This window comes from Caretta caretta, chromosome 24 (genome assembly GCF_965140235.1).
Source record: "Caretta caretta isolate rCarCar2 chromosome 24, rCarCar1.hap1, whole genome shotgun sequence".
Lineage (NCBI taxonomy): Eukaryota > Metazoa > Chordata > Testudines > Cheloniidae > Caretta > Caretta caretta.
In genome coordinates this window covers 1,920,001-1,944,122 of record NC_134229.1, presented here as the reverse complement: position 1 = coordinate 1,944,122, position 24,122 = coordinate 1,920,001, and the positions used below count along the sequence as shown (strand labels likewise).

Below are 24,122 nucleotides of genomic sequence, written 5' to 3'. Positions count from 1 at the left end.
AGCTGGGGGCAGGTGGGCTATGTGGGACCAACCAAGATTTGAACTCAGCTTGCTGGAGTCCACCGCGCCGTACACCACGGGGACAGACAAACGCCCGGGAACAGCCAGCCCCCCCCAGCACTAGGCGTTCGCCCACCTCCCACCCTGAGCATCCCTGTCCCCAGCCCAGCAGAGACGTTTAATGCCCAGTGCTTGGGGAGAAGGACGAGAAGCCGGATACGAGTCAGCAGTGTGCCCTCGCTGCCAAGAAGGCCAACGGCACATTGGGCTGTACCAGTAGGAGCGTTGCCAGCAGATCGAGGGACGTGATTATTCCCCTGTATTCGGCACCGGTGAGGCCTCACCTGGAGTGTTGTGTCCAGTTTTGGGCCCCCCACTAAGAAGGGATGTGGACAAATTGGAGAGAGTCCAGTGGAGGGGAAAGAAAATGATCAGGGGGCTGGGGCACGTGACTTACGAGAAGAGGCTGCAGGAACTGGGGTTATTTAGTCTGCGGAAGAGAAGAGCGAGGGGGGATTTGACAGCAGCCTTCAGCTACCTGAAGGGGGCTCCAGAGAGGATGGAGCTCGGCTGTTCTCAGTGGTGGAAGAGGACAGAACAAGGAGCAATGGTCTCAAGTTGCAGAGGGGGAGGTCTAGGTTGGATATTAGGAAATGCTATTTCACTCAGAGGGTGGTGAAGCCCTGGAACGGGTCCCCTAGGGAGGTGGTGGAATCTCCATCCTTAGAGGTTTTTAAGGCCCAGCTTGGCAGAACCCTGGCTGGGATGATTTATTTGGGGTTGGTCCTGCTTTGAGCAGGGGGTTGGACTAGATGCCTCCTGAGGTCCCTTCCAACCCTGATATTCTGTGATTCTAAGGCCCCGCGGCTGCCTATGTCCTGGGGGATGCACTGCAGCCCGGCTGGTGCTGCCCGTTCCCAGGGACCCATGCGTGGCAGCTGGCATCAGGGCAGCATCTCCTCCCTGTGCAGCAGATTCCTCTGTGTTGTTTGCTCCTAAAACACACTGGGAAACTCCTAAAACACACTGGACCCCCCCTGAGACATCGCACCCCCCAGAGCCATGGGGAATGCTGCCTGTCAGCCACTGGGCCCAAAGCAGTGAGCCTCCGGGCCTCTGCTCCCACTGCAGCCAAGCAGTGGCTTGTTTGTCAGTATCTCGTCCCCACACAACCTGAGGGTCTTAGCCCCAGCACCAGGGTCAGCAGGAATATCCTTGGGGCTGCTCCATACCGGGACAGGAGAGGCCACGGGGCCCCAACCCTAATGCCAGCTCTGCCACTCATGTGCTCCCTCTGAGCCTCAGTTTCCCCATCTGGACAAAAGGGGGTGACAATACTGTGTGGACAGGGGGAGGTTGTGAAGATGAATTAGCAGAGAGAGGCAGACCCCGGGCCTGCTTTGCAACACTTCCCCCCACCCCCACAGGTCCAGACTGCCCCAGCTCGGCCTCTCCCTATTAGCCAAAGCCCACGGGCCTGGGCGTCTCTCTGTTGACTCCAGTTGGCATCGGGGGCCCGGGTTTATTACAGGTGCTCGGAGCGGGGGGGTCAGTGCACAGGGCCTTGGGGGGCAGCTGCACCCGCTCTGAGCCCCCACGTGTGATGGGGACTGGCCTGCCGAGCTCACGGCTGCTGCTAGTGTTTGCTGACACCTAGTGGAGGCACTGGAGCATGGCAGGAGCTCCGGTTAATAGTGAATCGGGGGGGGGGGTGTGAGAGACCCACTGCTGCCTTCTGCTGGATGGGATCACAACTGCCCATCCCTGTGTCATAGCCCCTATGTTGCAAACAACAGATGGAGATTCTCCATTAGCTCACGCGGCAGGGCCCTGGCTTTTAGAGCTGGGGTTGTGGGCTCGGTTCCCAGGGGTGCCCCATCTGCACCACGCAGCGACAGCCCAGCGGACTGCGGCGTCTCCGTGGCTTCGCGAGGCCCCGGAGGGCTGAGTCCTGCCGATAGAGAGGAGCCGGGGCCACGCCTGCAGAGCGCCCCCTGGAGGTGTAGAGCTACAGTATGGCTGGAATAGCTGAGTCCAGGCCAGGAGTCGGGTCACACCTCAGGCGCTGCAGGCTGGGGGGCAGAGGGGATCACAGGCCCTGCCTGCGCCCAGCCTCCCCCAGCTCCCAACTCAGCCCCATGGGCCAGGCCAATAGAAAGCTCCAAGACCAGGCCCGTCTCTCCTGGCAGGAGATATTTAGGTCCTGGCTGTCCCTGGCCTGGTTGTGACCCCCCCCCCACACACACACACACACATCTCTTGGGGTCCCCCTCTGTGCTGGAGACCCCACATCCTTCCCTGGGGGGACAGAGCACAAGCCCCCCTGAATCAGACGCTCCTGTTCAGATCCCTCCCCCAGGCGCCAGGTCCCGCCCATCCCAGCCCCCTTCTGCGGGTGGGAGCCAGGGGGCATGCTGCACCCTGGGGATCCAGCCCCCTCAGACTCTGCATTTCCACCTGTCCAGAAGGGAAATGACCCATCGCTCATCAGGCCCCCCATGAAGGGACCGGAGCCTTTATTACCGTTAGTGAGGGGGGTGGGGAAGGGCTGGGAGCCAGGACTCCTGGGTTCCATTCCCAGTTCTGGGAGGGCAGTGGGGTTGAGTGGGTTAGAGCAGGGGAGCTATGAGCCAGGACTTGTGGGGTCTGTGTGGGGAGGGGGATGGACTAATAGCTAGAGGGAATGGGAGTCAGGATTGAAGGGTTCTGTGCCCAGCCCTGGGAAGGAGCTGGTGTCTAGCAGTTAGAGTGGAGGGCTGGGGAACCAGGACTCCTGGGTTCCATCCCCAGCTCTGCCCCTGACTCACTGTGTGACACTCAGGAAATCGCGTCCCATATTGCCTCAGTGTCCCCCTCTGTACAATGGGGGTAACACACGATAATGACCAGGGCTACAGTGTGTGTGTGCACACGTGTGTGCACCGCTGCCTCCTGCTGCATGGGGCAAGAACTGCTTACCTGTGTGTCCGAGGGCAGGTGTGTACCTTGGAGAAGGTTCAGTGACGTGCCAGGAGAACAATGAGAGGATCAGAAAACCAGCCCTACAGCGACAGACTCAAGGAGCTCAGTGTATTTCGCTGCACGCAGGGAAGGGCCAGGGTGACTTGCTCACAAGTACCCACAGAGGGAACAAATATTTGACCAAGGCCTCTTCAGTCCAGGAGAGGAAGGTCTAAGCCGACCCAGTGGCTGGAAGTGGAAGTGAGACGACTCCAGACTGGAAACAAGACGTACGGTTTTAGGAGGGAGGTGGTTACAATTTACCAACGTTTATGGTCAATTCTCCATTGCTGCCCGTGTTTCAATCGAGATGGGCTGGTTTTTAGCAGCTCTGCATTGGGAATTGGGGTCCGGCCGTTCTCGGGCCTGGCCTATGCAGCTGGTCAGACGAGCCAGTCCCAATGGCCCTGTGGGGCAGGCCATGGAGGCCCTTTTGGAGCAGGGGACTCTGGGGTCTCGCCCTGCTACCAGCTGAGGGGGTTCTCCGGCACAGCATGGTCAGGGACACGGGCCCCGGGCTGACGGTGATATTCTCCAACCTCGCGGGCTCAGCTAATGAGCCCTGGCACGGCGCTATGAGCTCCTCGCCCGCCCGGGGGAAGGCAGACACAGACACCAATCCCACTCCAAACTTTATTGTTATGAATTTCACAGTCTGGCTCAAGCGCCAGCCCCTGGAGGGCGTTAGGGAAGGTCAGGCGAGCCGCATGGGCCCCACAGAACTGTTGCAATGGTCAGCAAAGGGGAAGGACAGATTTCTTACCAGCTCGGACGGGTTGCTTTCTAACCAGCATGGGGGTTGGAATCCCGAGCCAGACAGAGGTTTGAGAACGGGAACCATTCAAGTCGTAGATGGGGGACAATGCCCTGGAACCCCCACCTGGGGGGCAGCCCAGCGGGGGCTGCAGGAAAGGCACTGAGGGCAGAGTTTGGCACAATGGATCCAAGAAGGAGAGTCACCAAGGGGCTGCATCCCTCCCTCGCCCCGGTATGGGCCTAGACCCCCAGCCAGTCCCGCGGGACTTCTACACAGAGTGACACGGCAGGAGACAGCATGGCTGGGAACTTGGATTGTCCCACTTGGGGCCTTGGCGGGGGGCTGGGGGGGGGGGAATTTTACCCCTCCCTGCCAGCACAGATCTCTCCAGCCTGGAGCCAGGCAAGGCTCAGCACTCAGCTGCAGATCAGGAAGGGTTAAAACCAGCACAGCCTCCGAAGAGGAGAACAAAAGGGCCCCATCCCAGCCCTGCAGGACCCCGGTACACCAGCACCCTGAATCCTGCAGGTGGCTGTGCCCTCCCCCCGAGGGGTTAGCCCAGCCCCAGAGACACCCCAGGGCGTTTGGCGGGAGGGCGGCAAAGGTCAATACAGCATCAGCGAGCTACAGGGGGAGCCTGGGAAAAGCAGCGACCAGGCTGTAACTGACTGGCATGTGCGTGTCTGCATGTGCGTGTCTGCGTGTGTCCCTGCTGCCCCACTCCTTTCTGGGACAATGCGAATCTGCTTTCTTGGCACGTCAGACCCACTGCAGCGTGTGTCACATAAGCCCTGTACTGCAGAGAGCCACAGGTGATTCTCCTCCATTAACTACGGCTCTGTGACTGCCAGCAGCACGGGCCCTGGCTCAGGGATGAGGGTCCAGGAGGCCACGGATCTGCCACGTGACGCAGCAGGTGGCTTGCTAACAAGGCCAGGAGGATGATATCTCTGCTGCCCTGTGGGCCAGCCCAGCAGTGGGGGGAGGGAAGAACGAGCCCCTCGAAGGCAGCTGCCCTCAGTGCTGGCTATTTCCCAGGGCATCGGTGTTAGCCAGGGCAGCGCTGGCTAAGGGGGGTTGCTGATGGAGTGGGGGCTGAGCCCCAGCTGGCAGGAGATCCGCTCTCCCCGGGAGGAGCCAGCCTCAGAGGCGCCGTGGGGGGCAGGGGATCACTCATGGCCTCGGGAGAAGCAGCAAAGGAGGAGATCCGAGCTGGGATCTGGGGGGCTGCCGGCGCCCTCAGGCCACGCTACTTGGTGAACTTGGTGCCGTGTTCCTGCTGGCGGATGAGGCAGGCGATGGGGCCGGCGATGCCGCCGATCAGGGTCCAGTACTCCTCGAAGCTGATCAGCCCATCCTTGTTCTCGTCCAGGTCACAGATGAGCTTGTCGGCCGCGCGCTTGTTCCCGGTGTCCTGGGAAGAGAGCGCAGAGCCGTTTGAATGCCAGGAGGGGCTGGGGAGCCCGGGGGCGGCACTCTCCAGCCTGGCACCTAGGTCAGCCGCTGCCGGGGCACCCCCTCCCGAGGGGCAGGGAGCTCAGCACTGGAGCTGGGGGTGGGGGTCACCGAGGTCCCTCCTCAGGCTGCCAGCAAGGAGGCTGGTTGGGGACAGCGTGAGGTAGTGTTGGGCTCACACTCACACACTAGGGTTCCCCGTGACGGGACCGGGCGCTGCCCGTGGGCTCACACTCGCACACTAGGGTTCCCCGTGACGGGACCGGGCGCTGCCCGTGGGCTCACACTCGCACACTAGGGTTCCCCGTGACGGGACCGGGCGCTGCCCGTGGGCTCACACTCACACACTAGGGTTCCCCGTGACGGGACCGGGCGCTGCCCGTGGGCTCACACTCGCACACTAGGGTTCCCCGTGACGGGACCGGGCGCTGCCCGTGGGCTCACACTCACACACTAGGGTTCCCCGTGGCAGGGCCTCGTGCTGCCCGTGGGCTCACACTCGCACACTAGGGTTCCCCGTGATGGGACCGGGCGCTGCCCGTGGGCTCACACTCACACACTAGGGTTCCCCGTGACGGGACTGGGCGCTGCCCGTGGGCTCACACTCGCACACTAGGGTTCCCCGTGACGGGACTGGGTGCTGCCCGTAGGCTCACACTCACACACTAGGGTTCCCCGTGACGGGACCGGGCGCTGCCCGTGGGCTCACACTCGCACACTAGGGTTCCCCGTGGCAGGGCCTCGCTCACACTCACACACTAGGGTTCCCCGTGACGGGACCGGGCGCTGCCCGTGGGCTCACACTCGCACACTAGGGTTCCCCGTGGCAGGGCCTCGTGCTGCCCGTGGGCTCACACTCGCACACTAGGGTTCCCCGTCGCAGGGCCTCGTGCTGCCCGTGGGCTCACACTCGCACACTAGGGTTCCCCGTGGCAGGGCCTCGTGCTGCCCGTGGGCTCACACTCGCACACTAGTGTCCCCGTGGCAGGGCCTCGTGCTGCCCGTGGGCTCACACTCACACACTAGGGTTCCCCGTGGCAGGGCCTCGTGCTGCCCGTGGGCTCACACTCACACACTAGGGTTCCCCGTGGCAGGGCCTCGTGCTGCCCGTGGGCTCACACTCACACACTAGGGTTCCCCGTGGCAGGGCCTCGTGCTGCCCGTGGGCTCACACTCGCACACTAGTGTCCCCGTGGCAGGGCCTCGTGCTGCCCGTGGGCTCACACTCACACACTAGGGTTCCCCGTGGCAGGGCCTCGTGCAGCCCGTGGGCTCACACTCACACACTAGGGTTCCCCGTGGCAGGGCCTCGTGCAGCCCGTGGGCTCACACTCGCACACTAGTGTCCCCCTGGTCTCACCGTCAGCATGTGGTTGAGCTCCCGGCTCAGCATCTTGCGGAAATCCTTCTTGCTGATGCGCCGGGGTTTCTTGCAGCACCCGCTGGCATATTTGTCAAAGTTCTTCACCAGCACCTGGAGGGCCCATTCCAGCTCCGACGAGTTGCCCGACATCTCTGTCTCCTTAGTTCCTGAAACGGTAATGGAGCCGATGCCTGAGCAGGGCAGTGGGGGGCTCATTGTCCCAGCACCGGTGCAGCCGGGCATTAGCACCAGTCCGCGCTGCCTGGTGGGCATCGGTCACCTGCTGGGAAAGGCCGAGTGCCACAGACTCTGGCAGTGACCCCAGTTCTATGGAGCAATGGACGCAGGGCTCTCCTTTCCAGGGTGTCCCCGTGAGAGTTCACCTGATCTGGGCCGTCTCTGATCTTGGTTCACCCTGGCCCATCCCTGGTCAATATCCCTCTGAATACGGCCCATAGTATAACCTGCCTGCACCTCTCAGTGCTGCAGGGCTCGTTATTCTATGGGCCGTATACAGGATGTGTGCCCAGAAGCTGGGCAGCAGGGCGCTGTGCCAAGCACACCTGGCAGGACAAGCCCAGCGTGTGACTCGGTCATTACAGGTGGAAAACGGACTCGGGGATTTCAAAAGGGGGTGCAGGGATGGACTGTACAGATGTTAGTGGGGAGGCTGCTGGAGGCTCTGGTGGGGAGCGATCAGGGGACATGGGAGACGCTCGGAGGAGGCAGGGGGTGGGAGGCGCTGAGCCAGGTGGAGGTTTGAAGGGGAGAATGGGGCAGGGAGAGGGAAGCAGAGAAGCCAGGTCCAAGCAGCAGGAGAAAGTGCAGGCCCCCACCGTCATGCTGCTGCTCCCAGTGAAACCCCGGTAAATCCGGCATCGCCGGTGTCAGGACAGCTGCTTGGCCTTGGAGCAGAGCCTCTCTCGGGTCACTGCCTTTGTCTCCCTCTGTGCCACCCGGCAGATGCAGCCAAATGCTCAAATGGGAGCAACAAGAGAGGGTCCTTTCACCCCCGTACCGTCCCCTTGCCTTATGTCCAACCAGCCCCATGCCGGAGGCTAGTGTGCGAGCCCCTCCCCAAACCAGGGGGCAGCAAGAGCAGAGGGGGCTTGTCCCCTTTCCTAGTGAGTCTGGTTCTCCTTAAGGGAGAGATCCCAGCCTGACAGGCCCCCCACCCCAGCTGCTGCCCTCTCCCTGGGAGCGGGTGGGGAGCGCCGTCTGGCTCCTGTGCGTTGATCTCTTCACCCTGGAGCAGCCCAGGGCTCAGCCAAAGGGGAAAGGGACAAGATGGGGCACATCCGGCAGTCAGGCCTGGAGGATCATTTCCATGGTGTGGAGCACAAAGAAACACCCAGGGAGAAACGGAGTTGGGGGCGGCTCCAGCCTGGGAACTTGGCAACAAGACTGGGCTGACAACAGGGCCCCAAGCGAGCCACTGGGGACAGAGCCAGCAGCCCAGGGTGAAATCACTGCTGCCAACACTTGCAAGTTTATCACGGTTCCTTGGTCCTGCCTCGGGGTGGGGGGCCGGACTAGTGGCCTCGCCAGGAGTCTATAATCAGTGACAATTCCAGCTGTTTTTAGCTCTTGGGGCTGTACGGGAGAGTGGGACAGTGTGCCCCGGGGGTGCCCCAAAGGCTCCGACACTGGACAATGAAGAAAAAAAAACCCAAATGTTGCCGGGGGCGGGATTTTAATCTCAGCATTTTTAAGGCAATCCCATGGTTTTGGGATGTTTCCAGTTGGCAGGCCGGGGGAATTCTCCGGCCTGGGTTACACAGGCACTCAGGCTGGATTTTGTTAGCTGTCCCTTTGGGGTTTAGCATTTGATGCCAGGATCTGTGACTGGGGTTCTCTGGCCGGGGTCGTGCAGGTCACACGGGATAATCAAATACTCCCCTCTGGCCTCACCCTTGTGCATGAATCTATGAACTCCTCTGTGCTACAAGACCTCCTCAGGCTGCGATGGGAACAACACCCTGACCCCTTTGGAGCGAACGTACAGCTCCCAACCCCTGCCGCTGTCTGGCTCCTCCCCTTTCCTGCCACTCCCACCTCCTTTCCCCCAGGGTCCTGCCTGCTCCTAGCTACCGAAGACAACAATAATTACCCAGCTGGCGTAACCTGCTGCCCAGTGCTCATCTGAAAGGAATGAGGCTGGTTCCCAGCAGATCAGAGAGGGCGGCGAAGGAGGAGGAGGGGAAGATGCAATGGGCTGTAATTACCCACTAGTCCTTGTCTTGCCACACCGCCCTGGGTGACATCCCACCGGAGATGCTTCATGCCAAAACCCTCCCGACTGGAACCCCCAGCCCGGCCCGGCCCAGCCCAGCGGCATGGCACAAGGCAGGGCAGGGGATGAGGCAACCCTGATTGCACGGGGGAAGAGGGAGCCGCCCGGGGAATGGCAGCCCTGGCACGGCCCCATTGCAGCCAGCGGAGCCGCCCCTGCGTGTGCAGGGCAAGGGGCAGAAGGCCCCCGAGACCCAGCTCCTCTCTAGACAGTGGCTCACCCAGGGGGAGCAGATCATGCAGGCAGGGGGAAGCTCGCCCTGCCCCTAGTGGGCTGTGCTGGTTTGTCCTGCTATGCGGGAAGTGCAGGGGGGCCTCTGTCCCCAGCGCCTTGGGCAGGACGCAGAGTCTAGTACGCGAGGGTCTTTACCTGCTGCTGCCAGGCGGCTCTCAGCTAGTCCTTTCGCCTGCAGCCGAGCCTGCAAAACCCCAGCCTCAGACTGGATCCCTCTGGGGGGAAAGACAAGCCCCCTCGGGAGAGAGCTCCGCTCTGCCCCGCTCCTCTGGAGCTCCCGGAGCCCGGGGCGCGCGGCACACTCAAGCCGACAGGCAGGGCTTGCAGCGTGGCGTCCGCATCCAGCACAGGATGTGCGGGAAGGGAAGTGCATCCCATTGTTCGCCTTTCCTCTTTCCTGCCCGCAGGCGGCCACTGCCAGGGGCCGGCCTGCTCCGGCCAAGCGCACCGCCCGCTCACCGGGCAGCACCCTGCCCAGCCAAAGGAGTGTGGCCATCCCATGCTGAGACCTGCCGATTGACCCCGCTGAGGATCTGCCCCTAGCGTCCCAGGGCCCACACATCACCCCTGTCACCCCATTGGCTTCCGTGGGTTTGCTGGGTTCGGCGAGAGCAGGACCCGGCTCAGACGAATTGGGCACAGGAAGGCGGCTAGTCCATTGCCTCTTCCCTGCCGGCACACGGTCGCCCTCTCCTGGCAGTGCCTCCCCCCACTTCGCCCTGCTCTCGCTCCAAACGCCCCATGCGATGCACTCTGCTCCAGGAGGGAATCCGCCCTAGGCCATGGGCCTCGCCACGGGGACACGGCTCCAGATGAAGTGCTTGCATTTCCCTGTGCTCTGTTCCTAGGGTGCCTTTTCCCGGGCACACAAGTGCGAGCTCCAGCCCATTCCTGCCCATTACGTCCCCTCAGAGCCCCCAGGGGAGCTCCCAGTGAGGCAGGAAGGGATGGGGCTGGAGCAGCGGAGCCAAAGTCTGTGATACAGGGGCCATGGTCCACCAACACCTGGCCACCCCCGATGGGTGACAGACAGGACGGGGTAGGAAGCTGTGACATCAGCCCCACGCCCAACAGGACAGGGCATGGGGACAGATGCCCAGGTCTGGGCTCAGGGTCGGCTTTATCTCTGGGGCAGGGCTTGGAGAGTCACAGGCCAGCAGAGCGCGTTACGACTCCCTCCAGCCTCAGAGGAAAGCCACCCACTGCGGCCAGCAGCTAATGGGCTTGATCCCCCAGCTCCGGTGGTAACGCCCTGGGCTTCGCAGGGAGAGGTTGGGGGTCAGTCCCTGCTGCCAGCCCACCCAGGAGCGTTGCTGCAGGAGCAGAGGAGATGTTGCTGCTTTAGAAAACATCTCAGTGAGAGCATCCCATGGAGACCACTAGCACACAGCCTATCCTGGGGTCCCTGCGCTTGCTCCCCAGGTGAGGTGCTCCACCCCAGAGCCTGCATCAGAGACACTCTCTGTTAGTGCTGGGCATTCTGCTGCATCTGCCAGAAGCTGGGAATGGACGACAGGGGATGAATCACTTGATGATTCCCTGTTCTGCTCATTCCCTCCGGGGCACTTGGCACTGGCCACTGTCGAAAGACAGAATACGGAGCTAGATGGACCATTGGTCTGACCCAGTATGGCCGTTCTTATGCTCTTATTCGCCTCCCGTTCGTTTCTTTCACTGTTGGCAGCTGTCCCTTGCTTGGGCTCAGATCTCCTCTTCTCTGTTTGCACGAAACATCTGGGACCAGATCCTGCACTGGTGTAAATCGGCATCCTTCTCCAGAAGTCAGAGACTTGTAGCACCCTGGCTGAAGTCAAGGGAAATATGCCGATTTACACCAGCAGTCCAACTGGCCCCTGATCTTTTATCTTCTGCTTGTCCTTCTCGAGTCCCTATCTCCTTGCTCTCTGTTTCCCCAGCTCTGGTCACTCCTTCGAAGTCTCCAGTTGTCCTCAGCCAAGGCGGGCCATAGCCCCCCAGCTGTCCTGAGCTGGCTTGGCAGCTTTCCATTCATCTTGTGCCCATCCAGCCCGGGGAGTCTCTTGCAGGAGGAACGTGATGAGGTTTGGGCCGACACTGTCTCCGTCACTCCAGATCTGAAGCTATGCGCCAGGATCCCATTCATAAAGGCTTGGCCTTCAGTGGCAAGAAGCGCCACTCATTGGGCTCCTCCTGGCAATGGTTTGATGCGCCTGCATGGCGGGGCTGTTCCAGGTTAAGCCAGCTGGGCGGACGGGCTCTCTGCCAAACCACCAGGCCTGACCAGAGCCTTCTGGGACCCCTGAAGCAACCAGCGCTCACTTGCTGGAAGCTGGACTTTGGGGTAATTCCCAAACACGGCACTGCCTTGTGGGATGGAGGGAGGGGGACTGAAGTGAGCTGCTCCAGCAGAATTTGGGGCTTGGTTTAGCTTCAAACCAGCCCTGTCCTTGGGCAGGAATCACCGAACCTGGAAGGTGGCCAGCTCTGTGCCGTGACGTACCATGTGCCGCACCCAACCGAGAGCACCAGCGTTGGCTGCCCTCTGGCATCCAGAGCAGGGGTGGGATTTAAGGCTGCATGGAGCCCTGATCCTGCAGAGCCCCCTTTCCCCCCCCGGAAAAAGACTCGTCTCTGCAGCCCTCTCCTCCTCCCTTCCTGGGATGGAGTCTGCCTCCCCACCCCATCCTGCCCCCCATGGACTCTCCTCTCCCTCCCGCTCCTGCTTCTTGTGCTTTGGTGCAGCCCAGCAGGCATCAACTGGCAGATCTGCCATTGGCGGCTCGGTGTGTGACTCGTTGCCCTGACCGCAGGACCCGGCTCTAAACCAGCCTTCCTTGGTTGAGAGCAGCGAAGGCCAGGCACAGCAGACCCCGGACTGAGAGGGCTGGACTTAGCAAAGGCTTTGTCCTCAAGCTCAGGATTCCCTACCCAGCTGCTTCTGCTGCAGATACCCATCCATCTAACTATTGCATTTCGAATGCTTCCTTCGCTGTGCTGCCGAGCCCCCAATTGCCTCCTTACACCAGTCTGAATTAGGCCCGCTATTAGCCAGTCTTACCCAGTAGCCATTACAGCTGGGCAGAGAAGTCCAGCTGTCACATGGGTGTGGGTGTGGGGGAGCTGATGACTCTAGGCCCCTTGGCACAGTACAGGGGACCCGAGCCGAGTTTCTGAGCCCACCTACGGCTGTGCCCATGTGGGGTGGCGTGGGGGCACTGGCCAGTGGCAGGAGAGCTGTGTTAGCTGGCAGAGGGCGGGGGCAAGCAGCGAGGGTGAATGGACGCCGACAGGACGCGGAGAGGTTCATGCTTCTGTGTGAATTCTGCAGGCGGCGTCGGCGGGAACTAGATCAGATAAGCAAGCTGGGACCTGCCGTTCCCCAGGGGAAGGCGGCCGGTTTCCCAACACCCCTCGTCTCGCCCTCTTCTTTCCGTGCCCGCCTCCCTCTGGTGCCGCGTCTCTGTTCCTCCCGCTTTCTCTCGTTCACAGTCCGCTCTGCGAGCACACAGGACCCAGCCCAGTACACAGCAGCATCTGCTCATGCCAGGGCTGTGTTGGCACAAACCTCAGCCCCCAAATATCCCCAGTGTGGAAGGATGGGTCTGGATTTGGTCGCAGAGCTCCCTGCGTCCCACCCCACCCCCAGTCATACTGACTGACCCCAGAACCAAAGGGTCATGAGGCTGAGGGCACAAAGAAGGGCTCACTGATGCTGGGGCATGGAGACTAGGAGGAACTGAGGTGCACCGACGCCTGAGGCCCCTGCAATGGAAGGGAAGTGATGAGGGAGAGAGACCCAGGTGATCCTGGGGGTCTCGATTGCTCATGGCACCCTGCCCCTGGCCCGCAGCGGGCTGAAAGGCGCTATGCCTCACCTCCCTCTCGCTACCTCTCACCCCACCTTCCCTTCCACGGGGGCAGTGTGGGGCTGGGAGCCAGGAGCTGCAGAGCCCCCTGGAGCCCCTCCTGGTTGTCACACGGATAGACTGTGCCCTTGGGGCGAGTCACTTAGTGCCTCCATGGCCTGGTGTGTAACTTGGGGAGAAGACAAGGAATTCCCCTGGCTTCCCGGGCTCTGGCCGGGCTCGTGAGCTAAGGACTGTGAAGCACTTTCACGTTCTTACCCGCTATCACAGCCATGGGATTATTGTTCGTTTTCATGCAGACCCATTTCTGGCTCGTGATAATAATGATCAATAGTGAATAAGGAGAAGCTCTTGCTTCAAATTCAGCCTACCCAGAGGTCATCTCATTGTTGCCAGATCTGTTGATCTATCACCTTCCCAACATCTGTCTATCTGTCCTCAGACACACCCATCTCTCCATCCCACACCCAGCACCGTGGGGTGTCAGCCCTAGCTTCCATACACCCCTTCTCGCTTTCGGTCTCTCCCCTTTACTCCTTCCTTCTCTCTCTGCCCCATTCCTGTTCTCTGATGTCTCCTCTTCCCCGCTGCTCTAGAGCGGGGCCCACTCCTGGTTCCACGGGTGCGTCCACACAGCCCGCAGCAGCGTGCCAGCCCGGGCCGAGGGGTCAGGCTCGTGGCCCTCAGGCTAGCACTCCAGGACCAACTGGGCACGCCAGGCTCTGAACTTGTGGCTCAGGCTGGGGCTCCAAGGCACTGGTTCAACTCAGAGCACGAGCCCGAGTCCCGCTAGCCTGGGGCGGCCCAGCCAGGCCGTGTCGACGTCCCCGTCGAGCCCTGCGCTGGAACGTCCTGCTGCTGTCGACAGGACAGTTTGCTGCTGGGCCTTTAATCAGGAAACAGGGCAAGATCATTCCTTTTCCTGGCCCCGGTCCGCTTACCTGGCATGGCTGCAGTCTGCCCTGCCTCGAGCAGGGCCCGTCTGCCAAGAGCGGAGCTCGCTGTGGGTCTGGCTCTCCCCTTCCGCCTGCTCCTGGATTTGCCGAGCAGCCAGGCTGAAGAATGTGCCTCCCACGCCTGCTCTATTCTGCGCACGTCTCGCGAGGCCTCGTCTTGGCTTTTAAAGAGACACAGCCCCACTTGGCAGCGGCTGACATTCCGGGGGCGTTCCTGCCTGGCTTTGGGGTTCCCGGAAACGGCTTCAGGAATTCAGCCGATTGCAAAACACAGGCCTGACCGTCTGAGCAAAGCAAGCTCCTTCCCACGGGTGATGCACAGTATCGCTCCCGTGAGGCCCGGAAAGCCTGGTCTAGACTCAGAGGTTCCACCAGCATAACTTTCCGTGTGTGAACGGCAGCTACCAAGTGCCAGACCCATTTCTCCCATCTGCAGTTCCCTGGCCCTAGATGGGCGGATGCAAGCCATGCAGCTGTGTCTGGGTGGGAGTTGCACTGATCGGGTGGCAAGGCAGACATATCCCACAGGAGCAAACAGCCCCACAGGGCATCAGTGACCGCAGAAGAGAAGACAAGGTCAAACTGATGTTAAGTCAATGGCAAATTTCTGTTCACCTCAGTTCAGGAAGCAAGAGACATTTCCCTAGGACCGCCCATTGTCCTGCTGCTCTGGGCCCTGGCCATGACTGGTGCTTGGCACTCCAGAGGAAAACGAGGAAATCCCACAGTTACAAAGGGTGGCTCAGATTCTGAACCCAGTAATGGAGGGGCAAATAAGGGTAACACCACTGACTTCAGCAGAGCTAGGACCAGATTCTCATCCCAGTTACACCAATGTAAACTTTAGGCAACACCATCCAACTCAGGGACATTGCATGACAAATTCACCCATGTGAAACTAGAGCAATTCAATTCGCAACAGTGGAATCCCTCTGAATTTGCACTGGTGTCACTGAACTCACAATGGGGCCCTGTGGTTTGAGCACAGAACCAGCCCCAGTCAAAGCCCTGCTCCCCCAGAACCGGCTAAGCCAGACAAACCATAATTATGGGCTTTTTCATTGTTGGCCATTCGGCAGTTTACAAATCAAGGACTTTGGGTGCATTGGAGTGCCTCTTGGCCGGCATCCGCACTCACAAGCTTGCCTATGTAATTAACTGCATTTAGCAAGTTGTGTCCCTTTGTACGTCGGCTTTAGAAACGCATTGACGAGATGCTGAGGTTAGATGGGTGAATTTCTTCTGAGATGCAAATTTGTGGGTACAAACTGGGCCACTTGGGTAAAAATACAGGGCTATTAACCTGGGGGAAAAAACAGGTTTTGTTTGTGCAACATCTTGCCAGATTTTTATGTGTAACATAAGTTTTAAAGGAACAAAAGCTAGTCATCCTCTGAATGTGCCATCCCATTCATGCAATACACCACAGAAGGGCGGAAATCCTGTCCTGATCCCTCCAGGCAAGCAGTTCACGCCTTGAATCGTGAGGTTTCGTTACTCCTCTGTCGTTGGCAATGTCATAACTGCATCCAGCCCTTTGTTTTAAAAGCCAGCCCGGGGTGGGTGTGCTCAGAGCAGTTGCATATGCAATAAAATTCCCAGCCAGCTGGTTGTCCATCGAAAGAACTTTTCTCACTGCTGACCCAATCCACTCACACCAGCTGGAAGGGTCAAAACCAGCTTTGGATTCTCCTCAGTGGCCCTGACGTGAAGTGAAGTCAGAGAGATGCTGGGGGTCTGCCTGCCTGGAGCAGTTTGCAGAGCTGGGTTCTTGGGGTGCCCAAATCGAGCCACCAAGGGCCAGGTGTTTGAAGAGCTCGGGGCTAGATGTTCAAGTGCTCAGCACCTAATGTTCTCAGCCCTTGGGCCCTGGTGCATCTGGGCCTGGGACCCCAACCTGCACCCAACTATGAGCTGACCCCTAAGGGACAGGTTTTTCAGGCCTGTTAGGCTCCCCCTCCACTCCAGCTGAAGTCAAGGGGAGCTGCAGATGCTCGGTACCCAGCTCTTAGGGTCAGGGGGGTCCATTAGGGGCTCAGATAGTGCCTGCCACCACAGGGTCCCGATCCCCAGTTGTCATCTCTTGGAAAAGCTACTGCAGTACAAACAGTAAGAAGAATTAAGAGGGCCCTTTCGATTAGTTGCCTCAGTGACCACAACAGGTTACGGGCAATTTCCTGAGAGCTCCTGGCGAGGCTGAAGGTGAAGCTAAGGGCAGGTGCTCATAGGGAAGTGGATTTGTTATTATTCTTTGTCTGACCATAGCTAGGGTTACCATACATTTGTATTTTCCCGGACATGTCCAGCTTTTTGGTTCTTAAATCGCCATCTGGGAGGAATTTTTAAATATCTAAAAACGTCCAGGATTTTGCCATTATTATTTTTCCCCAAAGAAGAGTTGATCATTCAAGAAAGCGAGTGAACGTTGATCATTCAAGAAAGAAAGTGAATGCTGATCACTCGAGAGAGTGCCCGCTTTTCCCCCCTCGCTCCCAGCGCTTGCGCTGCAAAACAGCTGTTTCGTGCGGCTGGGAGGGAGGGGGGAGAAGGGGAAAAGCGGCGTGCTCAGGGGAGGAGGCAGGGCCGAGGCGGGGATTTGGGGAGGGGATCCAATGGGGCAGGGAGGGGGCGAAGTTGGGGAGGGGTCTTTGGGGAAGGGGTTGGAATGGGGGCAGGGAAGGGGTGGAGTTGGGGCGGGGCCGGTGTCGTGATCAAATACTCCCTCCCCCCCCCTCCCCCCGGAGTATCCTCTTTTTTGAATGTTCAAATATTGTACCCCTAACCGTAGCACCCTGGGGGCCCTCGTCAGAGACCAGCACCCCGTTGTGCAAGGTGCTGTACAGAGGCCGATTCTGCATTTCTCAAGAGGACGGTGAGTGCAGAATAAAAAATGTTCTCCCCATGTTGGGAGACGGGGGCGTAGAAAGGCACAAGAGCCGCACACTGGCACAAGCGTACAGCCATTCCTATTAACGTTCAACACACTGAAGTGTCCAAATACGGTGGGCGCGGAAAGCCACAGCTGACTCACCGGGATTTATTGCTTGCCCCCTGACTGGGGCTGGCCCTCATTTTTCATCCCAGGGCCTCCAAAGACTTTCCAAATGTTCCTCACGGACGGCTCCTGGGGCAGGTGACTATTGCTGGAGCCGTTCCTGGAGAAATAACTTGTAAGTAAGTGGCTGAACCAGGAGTAGAATCCAGGAGCGCTGGCTGCTGGTCCCCTGCTCTATCCATTACACCACACTCCCCTCCCAGAGTTGGGAATAGAACCCAGGCATCCGGCCTCCCACTTTCCCCTCCTCCATCTCTAACCATCTGGCACGAATGTAAATGGAGGATTCTCTGTAGCTTGAAGCCTGTCAATCATTACTGAGGACTTCAGTAACTGAGCCAGAGGTTCTGGGTCTGTTACAGGAGTGGGTGCATGAGATTCTGTGGCCTGCACCATGCAGGAAGTCAAACCAGATGTTCGTGATTGTCCCTTCTGACCCTTCAAGTCTATGAGACACATTCCCTGTCTATAAAAGAAAAGGAGGACTTGTGGCACCTTAGAGACTAACAAATTTATTTGAGCATGAGCTTTCGTGAGCTACAGCTCACTTCATTCGATGAAAGCTTATGCTCAAATAAATGTTAGTCTCTAAGGTGCCACAAGTCCTCCTGTTCTTTTTGTGGGTACAGACTAACACGGCTGCTCCTCTGAAACATTCCCTGTCTATGTAATTAAAGATACCCCACACCCTTCCATTTTAAGTTCCATTGATTTATTGTCATGGTAGCAACAATAAATATTCATTCTCATTGTGAAATGTGCCCCGCAGCGAGAGAACAGTCACACACAGCCTGTTCCAGGTGAACCGGGTCACTACACCCATTGACATGCTGCAGGAGCACCCGACACAGGTGTGACCTGCCAACCTTTCCCCAACCCCCTTGGGCTCTCCCATGTGCTCCAGGCGGGGCCTAGAGGGAGTTTCCTCTCCACTGGGATGGCTTTCTATTGGATTGGCATTGGCAAATAATGTGAATATAGTGACTCAACCCCACCTCCTGCAAACTTGGCTCCCCCCTCAGGTGTCCAGCCCCCGAAGTCTGATCTGCGAAAACACCCATCAGTCAATCGTGCAATTGCAGGGTTCACATGGGACCACAAGGGAAGGGTCAGCTCAGTGGGCGAAGGAGGGTGCCTCGGCGGGATCTCAAACCAGACAGCCACGGGGATGGGGATGTTCCCCACTCGGACACAGTTGGAGTGGCTCTGCTCTTCCACAACCTAATTTTGCAGCCAGGGGCCCCATCCGGCTCCCCACAAACACCAGTGAGGGGGTGGGAGCTGTGGCTGGCCAAGGACGATTCAGCCTCTCACCCTCCCCAGCCAGGACCCAGTTGACCCAATGTGGGCTTGGCGCAGGTTGTTTATTCTGGTCAGTGCTTTGCCCCCCGGTTGCCACAGGAGAGCTGGGCACAGCTCCGAGGTCTCAGGTGGCAGACACCGGGCACCTTGCTGGGTCTGGGCCCCGTGTGGGGAGGGTCGGGCCCCTGAATTCCACCCGGGGCATGAATGACCCTGAGACACGGCAGGAACCGGCACCTCTGCTGGGCTCCATGCTGAGAACACCCAGAGCACCGGGCATTACACGGCTCCCCCCTCCGATGGCCACAACCCGGGACTGGGCGTCACTGGAAACTCGGCTCCCGGCCCCACCTCGGCCCCCAGGGCCTGAACCTTACTCGCCTGCAGCTTGGAACTCAGGTCCCTGGACGTGGTTTGGAAGATGGGCCCCAGGCTCGCCCGTCCCATCTCCAGCCCCAGACCCTGCCCCTGTCCTAGGGCAGACCCAGACCCCGCCCCCATCCTAGCTCAGATCCAGACCCCCCCATCCCAGCTCAAGCCCAGACCACCACCCACAGCTCAGGCCCAGACCCTCCCCCCCACATCGTAGCTCAGGCCCCATGCTCCCCCTCCCAGCTCAGGCCCCGACCCCCGGCTCCCAGCTCAGGCCCCAGGATGCCCTCCCATGGAGCCAGCGAGCCGACCTGCAGCCTGGGTTTTGTTCCCTGGCTGAGGCTGGGGTTACCCCGCCGGGTCCCTCCCCGGGCTCTTCCCCCCGCGCCAGGGATCCTGCTGCGGGCTGGGCTCTGTGCTTCCCGCTCGCCGACACAGACCGGAGAACAGGGCCACGGAGATTTTTTTTCCAGTTGTTTCTTTTATTGATTTATACAAAAACCTTAGCAAGCGACACAAGCGGCTGCTGGACCGGCTGGGGGTGGCAGGAGGGGGAGGTGTTTTCTCCCCAGTCCCAGGGGTAACAGTCCCAGCTCAGGGAGGAACGCTTAATACCAATAATACTGTGCCCCGTGTCTGGAGCCTGATGGTCCCCTCCCCCCAATGGGCTACAAACCAAGGTGCAGAGGAGGGAAGGGACTGGCAAGGCCAATGGCAGAATCAGGAGCAGCACCCAGACGTCCTGGCTTACCGCAGGTCCCCCGCTCTAACCACTAGCCTGAACTGCTAGAGTTGGACTAGAACCCAGGAGTCCTGACTCGCAGCCACCCCCTGTGGTCACCACTGGCCTCTGCTTCCTTCCAGTGGAAAGTTCAACCCCCACCCCCAGGATGCGCCTCGGTGGGGTCTGGGGTCAGGGTTGGTGTCAAGCGTGTCAGGGGTCCATGGAGAGCAGGGACGCTGGGGTGCGCAGTGCCCCTCCCACCCCGCAGAGCCGTCACGTGCTGGGGCTCTGTTACAATTCTGAGTGTCCAGTTGTCGGGGTGGGGGGTGCTTGGGGGTGTTGCATGCTCGTCGTGCTGCAGCGGGGGGTGGGTCATGCTGCAGGGGGGTCTCCCACCCCCACCCCTCAACCCTGGGACCACAGTGTCAATCTAAAGAGCCAGGGTAGCCCCCTCAACATGGAGCCAGCTGAACCGGTAGCTGAGCCCCACACTCCATAGACAAATCAAAGATCCCAGACACACAACAGCCTCATGTCACACCCCGAGCTGCCCTCCACCCCTCCCTGCCTCCCACCCACCTAGAGCCCTGGTCCCACATCTAACCCCAGCTCCTGGCTCCCTCCCCTCTCTTTCCAGCCCCCTCTCCCCGTAGGCTTGAGTAATAGTTTCCACCCGATGCAGTGAGCTGCCCCAGGGTTGGCAGGGCCAGGTGGCTGTCAGCCGCTTCCCAAACGCCCCTCCCTGGAGATTGGCAGCGACCTGTAGGAATGGAGGGGCCAGTGCCCAGCTCTGAACTGCTCGGGGCAGTGATCCAAGGAGAGATCCTGGAAGAGGAGGAGGGGAAGGTATCAGGGCTGGGCAGATGGAACCACAGACTCTAAAGGTTCTGGAGTAAAGTAGCTAAACCCCTGCACTTTAAGGTACCAGAGCTGGGGGGAACACCCCCCCAAGAATGTCAAGGTTCTAGAGCAAAAGAGCTAGAAAATGGCACATTTTAAGATTCCAAAACTGGCAAGGTTCAAATCTAGGGCTTAAAGTTCCTCCACTAAAGGGATCGATGTCCGTGAATTTAAGTTGCCAGCGCTGGAGGACAACACCCCCCCCACCCCCCCACCCCCCAGCATTTGTAGGTTCCATCGTAAGGGTGAATGAAAAGCTTCTAGAGCAGGTGAGCAGAGGGGAGGGAGGTTTCTAGAGCAGGCAAGATGGGCCCCAGACTGAAAAGGTTCCAGACTCAGAGGAAGGGAGAGAGAGCCCAGAATGAAGAGGTTCCCGAGCTGGGGGAAGGAGAGAGGAAACGTGCCGCAGGAGGATTAACACTGCATTTTCAACACAACACATCATGGCTGACAGTCTTGCTCGCTCGCTCTCCATGCAGATGGTCTGAGGCCTCACGGTCCGTGTCTCCCCTCAGGCCTGTTACTTCTTCACTCGGCAGCCTTTGGCTGCCTCCCCGATGATGGCCCAGTACTCGCCGAACTCCAGCTTAGCCTCATCAGGGTCCCCAAGGCACTCGATCTTCTCATCCAGCGAGCAGACATGCTGTGAAGGAGAGTGGGGCGAGCCATCAGAAAGCAGCAGAGACCCTGGGTGTGGGGAGCAGGGAGCCACCCACCCAGATGGGAAGGGGGATGGGAAGAGGAGGTGCAGTGAGGGAGGATGTTGTTGGGGTGGGTCTGCTGGAAGAGATGGGGGCGCAATATGGTAGAGGTAGTGAGGACGCAGCAGGATGGGGCTGTTGCTCAGCTTGTGGGGTTCAGTGGGGAGAGAATGTTGCATTGGGATCTTGGGGGGCAGTGGGGTCAGGGTTCGTAACACCACCTCAACTTAGTGGGCAGCCATGTCCCCCACCCTGCTGCATCACCCCACTCCACCACGCATGGTCCCCCCTCCCTGCGGGATTTCACCCCTGGCGCTCTCCACCGTGGCTCTGCTCCAAACCCTGGACATCAGCGGCCCGTCCCAAGACCGACACCCTTGCAGCCCTGCTGCGGGGTGGGGGGCGGTGCTGAGGGCTCCCCTCACCTGCGATAGCTGAGGCAGCTGCTGCACCACCAGGTCCCTGAGCTCGTTGGGGGTCAGGCACTCCTTCCGCCCCTTCACCGCGTAGCGGTGGAAGTTGTTGATCACGATCTCGATCGCCCTCTCCACGTCGGTTAGCTCCTGGCTGTCCTAGAGCCCCACAGGCAGGAGGGGGAGACGTTTAGCGGGGGAGGAAGCAAGGAGGCCCAGCTGTGACGCAAGCAGTGGCTCGAGACCAAGGGAGAACGCCCCAGCCCCACTCGCTGAGATCCTGGGGAAGATCAAAGGCTGCCCAGATCGCACATCAGCCTGGCTGAGCGATCTGGGGCTGGCTCTGCCTCTTCCCGGGAACCGCAGTGGATCAGCTCAGTGCTCCGTCTAGGCTGGCATCTCCCCACCCTGCCGCACCACAACCAATGGTCCATCTTCTCTGGCACCCCTCCTCCATGTCTCACCAGAACCATGGCCCCCCTGGTCAATGGAGCTAGTTGACACCAGCTGAGGATGGTCCTACCTCCTGCCAGACCCAAATGAGAAACGCTGTCCACCTCGTCCAGCCTGTTGTCCCCAGCAGTGACGAGTGCTCGATGCTTCGCCTAGCTGCTTCAGGACTCTGCCAGGAGGGAAAATTCCCACCTGCCCACCAGCTGCTGATCAGCTTTGCCCTGAAGATCGAGAGCTCCTATCCAAGCTCCTGCCTAAGCAGACGTGGTTCCATTGGTCTGCTGCCAAGAGCTGCACCCAGAATTGAGACTGGATCCTTCTGGCTCACTGTACAAGTAGCAGATGGATCAGTCCCCATAGGGATGTTGGTGCTCATCTGAAATGGGTTTTAGCTTCACCCATGAGTAGGGCACCTAGTATCTACCAAACAGAGCACAGCACAGTCGTCCTCTCTTCCCCCCAGGAGGCTGAAATGGGGGGAGGGGAGCAGTTAAAGATGACCAGATTTACATCCCTCGGAAGGTTTATCCAGAATTTCTTCTGCCGCTCTCACGAATTCCCCAAAGCTGCATGTCAAGGGAAGAGCTGCCGCAGTTTGCTCCAGCATGGAGGTTCTCCCCTTTACGCACAGCTAAGCCCGTATCTACCAACAAAGGGGTTAGCTATTAAAAATGACAGACCTTCAGAACAGCTTTGAGCAGGTCTCCTACAGGGACCTGATCCTTCCTAACAGGAGCTCAGATCAGGGGAGTGGCCAAATCCTCAGCTGGTGTAAATCAGCATGGCTCCTGGCCTCAGCACTGATCCCAAGGCTCTGGGAATAACCCTCCCATTGGAGCGCAGAGCAAAGCAGGAGACTTTCAAGGTTGTTTCCTTCGTTCCTTTGGTTAGTTTAACAGTTGCTGAAACAACTTTTAAACCAACCCAGAACAATGTGACCTTTAGCTTTGCAAGAGCTGGGAAATGCCCCCTGATTTGCCGTGCTTTCAACTGGCCCACGGCAGCCTGGGAGCCCTGCTCTGCGTGGGACTCACGAGAAAACAGCGTCTCAGATTTAAACAGGTATCTAGATGCTGAAGATACTTGAGACCAGACCCTCAGAACAGCTGATCCAGAGCCCACTGGAGTCCGGGGGGTCTCTCCACTGGTTTCAATGGACTTTGGATCAGGCCCCTAGAGAGTTCCTTTTTTCATCCTGACGTCACAGGAGCTAGAGATGGGAAAGACCCCAGAAGTCCCATCTCCCTGAGCCAGGGCAGGACTGTTCCCAGTGCACTGCTGGTCCCAAGTGCAGGTGAGGATCCGGGTCCCTTCAGATACATCCTCCAGAAAAGCACCCTGCACAGCCAGAGGGATCCCACAAATTCTCCCCATGGGACGCGGGATGGCACAGGGCGCGCTAAGGAGCTAATGGCTCTTTCATTGACCTTGCGCTTCTTGTGACAGTGACACTGGCCCATGCTGCCTCTCTCCGGCACTCCGGTTCCTTGGCTCGCTCTCCTGCTTGGCTTTCCCGTGAGATGCTGCTGGGAGCGGTGCAGGGGGTGGACCCGGGCTCCTCCTATGATCCAAGCTGAGTCAAGGCGTTGGGTGAACTCCCAAGAGCTGGCTTCACATCAGGTGCTGGGGCTTTGCTGGTGTGGGAGAGAGAAGGGGGGAAAGTCCCCAGTTAGTTCGCAGCTCATAGAATATCAGGGTTGGAAGGGACCCCAGAAGGTCATCTAGCTCACCCCTGATCTTCCCTCCGACGCTGGAGTTTTAGATCTCAGGGCAGCAAGGAACGGCACTCTGGGATCGCAGGGAGCTGCTGAAACATGTCCCGTGCCTCTCCCCTCGCAATGTGTTGGGGCAGAGCCAGAGGGGAGCATGTGAGGGAGGCGGGGGGGGGGATACCCAGCAGGTGCGATCCCCCAGCCAGAGTCAGGAAGGGGCTGGGAAAGGAAGAAGCCACTTACCTGCTCCAAAGGCTCTTCTGGGACAGGACGGGGCGGGCCGGTCCCCCGCCGGGTTTTATACCGCCGAGAGGTGTGAGTGGGAGACACCTCACCAAGGTATCCGCAAGTTATGGCTGTGGTGCAAGGTGTCTCATTTCATAGCCTGGCACGGGGCCAGCGTGGGGCCGGGGCCCCTCCCACTCCACGGCCAGGTTTGCCATTCCCAGCCCGAATCACCACCCAGCACAAACAGTACGAGGGACACGGGACGCGCCAGCTTGTGGGGGCAGCTCACCTGCCCCCACGCCCCCGCCGCAGAGACACAAAGGGGAACCTGGGAGCTGGGCCCTGGCCGGCTTCGAGCC

The 24,122-nt window shown here is 59.5% G+C and overlaps 2 protein-coding genes across 4 annotated transcripts in view; both read right to left on the bottom strand.

Moving 5' to 3' along the window:
- Nucleotides 1-3,619: 3,619 nt before the first annotated feature.
- S100A16 (S100 calcium binding protein A16) lies at nucleotides 3,620-14,047 on the bottom strand. Of its 2 annotated transcripts, none has more exons than XM_048828671.2 (3): nucleotides 13,889-14,047; nucleotides 6,573-6,742; nucleotides 3,620-5,171 (listed from the first exon to the last, which is right to left on the bottom strand). In XM_048828671.2, exons 1-3 carry the CDS (start codon nucleotides 13,893-13,895, stop codon nucleotides 5,007-5,009), a joined length of 342 nt encoding a protein of 113 aa, XP_048684628.1. In that variant the 5' UTR covers nucleotides 13,896-14,047; the 3' UTR covers nucleotides 3,620-5,006. The 2 variants fall into 2 exon arrangements, with proteins under 2 accessions (XP_048684628.1, XP_048684629.1); XM_048828672.2 differs by lacking the exon at nucleotides 13,889-14,047 and adding an exon at nucleotides 9,238-9,407.
- A 5,046-nt stretch (nucleotides 14,048-19,093) lies between these two features.
- Nucleotides 19,094-24,122, bottom strand: part of S100A14 (S100 calcium binding protein A14) — a 6,363-nt gene continuing 1,334 nt past the window's right edge. The window contains exons 1-4 of one of the 2 annotated variants that reach the window (XM_075122902.1): nucleotides 23,554-24,122; nucleotides 23,251-23,457; nucleotides 21,383-21,529; nucleotides 19,094-20,899 (exon numbers count right to left, since the gene is read on the bottom strand). The exon at nucleotides 23,554-24,122 is cut by the window's right edge and continues 1,334 nt beyond it. In XM_075122902.1, the coding sequence (XP_074979003.1) occupies nucleotides 20,777-20,899; nucleotides 21,383-21,529; nucleotides 23,251-23,283 (303 nt within the window). In that variant the 5' untranslated portion in view covers nucleotides 23,284-23,457; nucleotides 23,554-24,122 and the 3' untranslated portion in view covers nucleotides 19,094-20,776. The remainder of the gene's footprint in view (nucleotides 20,900-21,382; nucleotides 21,530-23,250; nucleotides 23,458-23,553) is intronic. The other variant, XM_048827902.2, reaches the window with a different exon arrangement.

Coding starts and splice junctions, on each gene's coding strand:
- S100A16 (XM_048828671.2), bottom strand. Junction 5,172..6,572: donor AGCTCAACCACATGCTGACG/GTGAGACCAGGG, acceptor CTCTCTTCCCAG/GACACCGGGAACAAGCGCGC.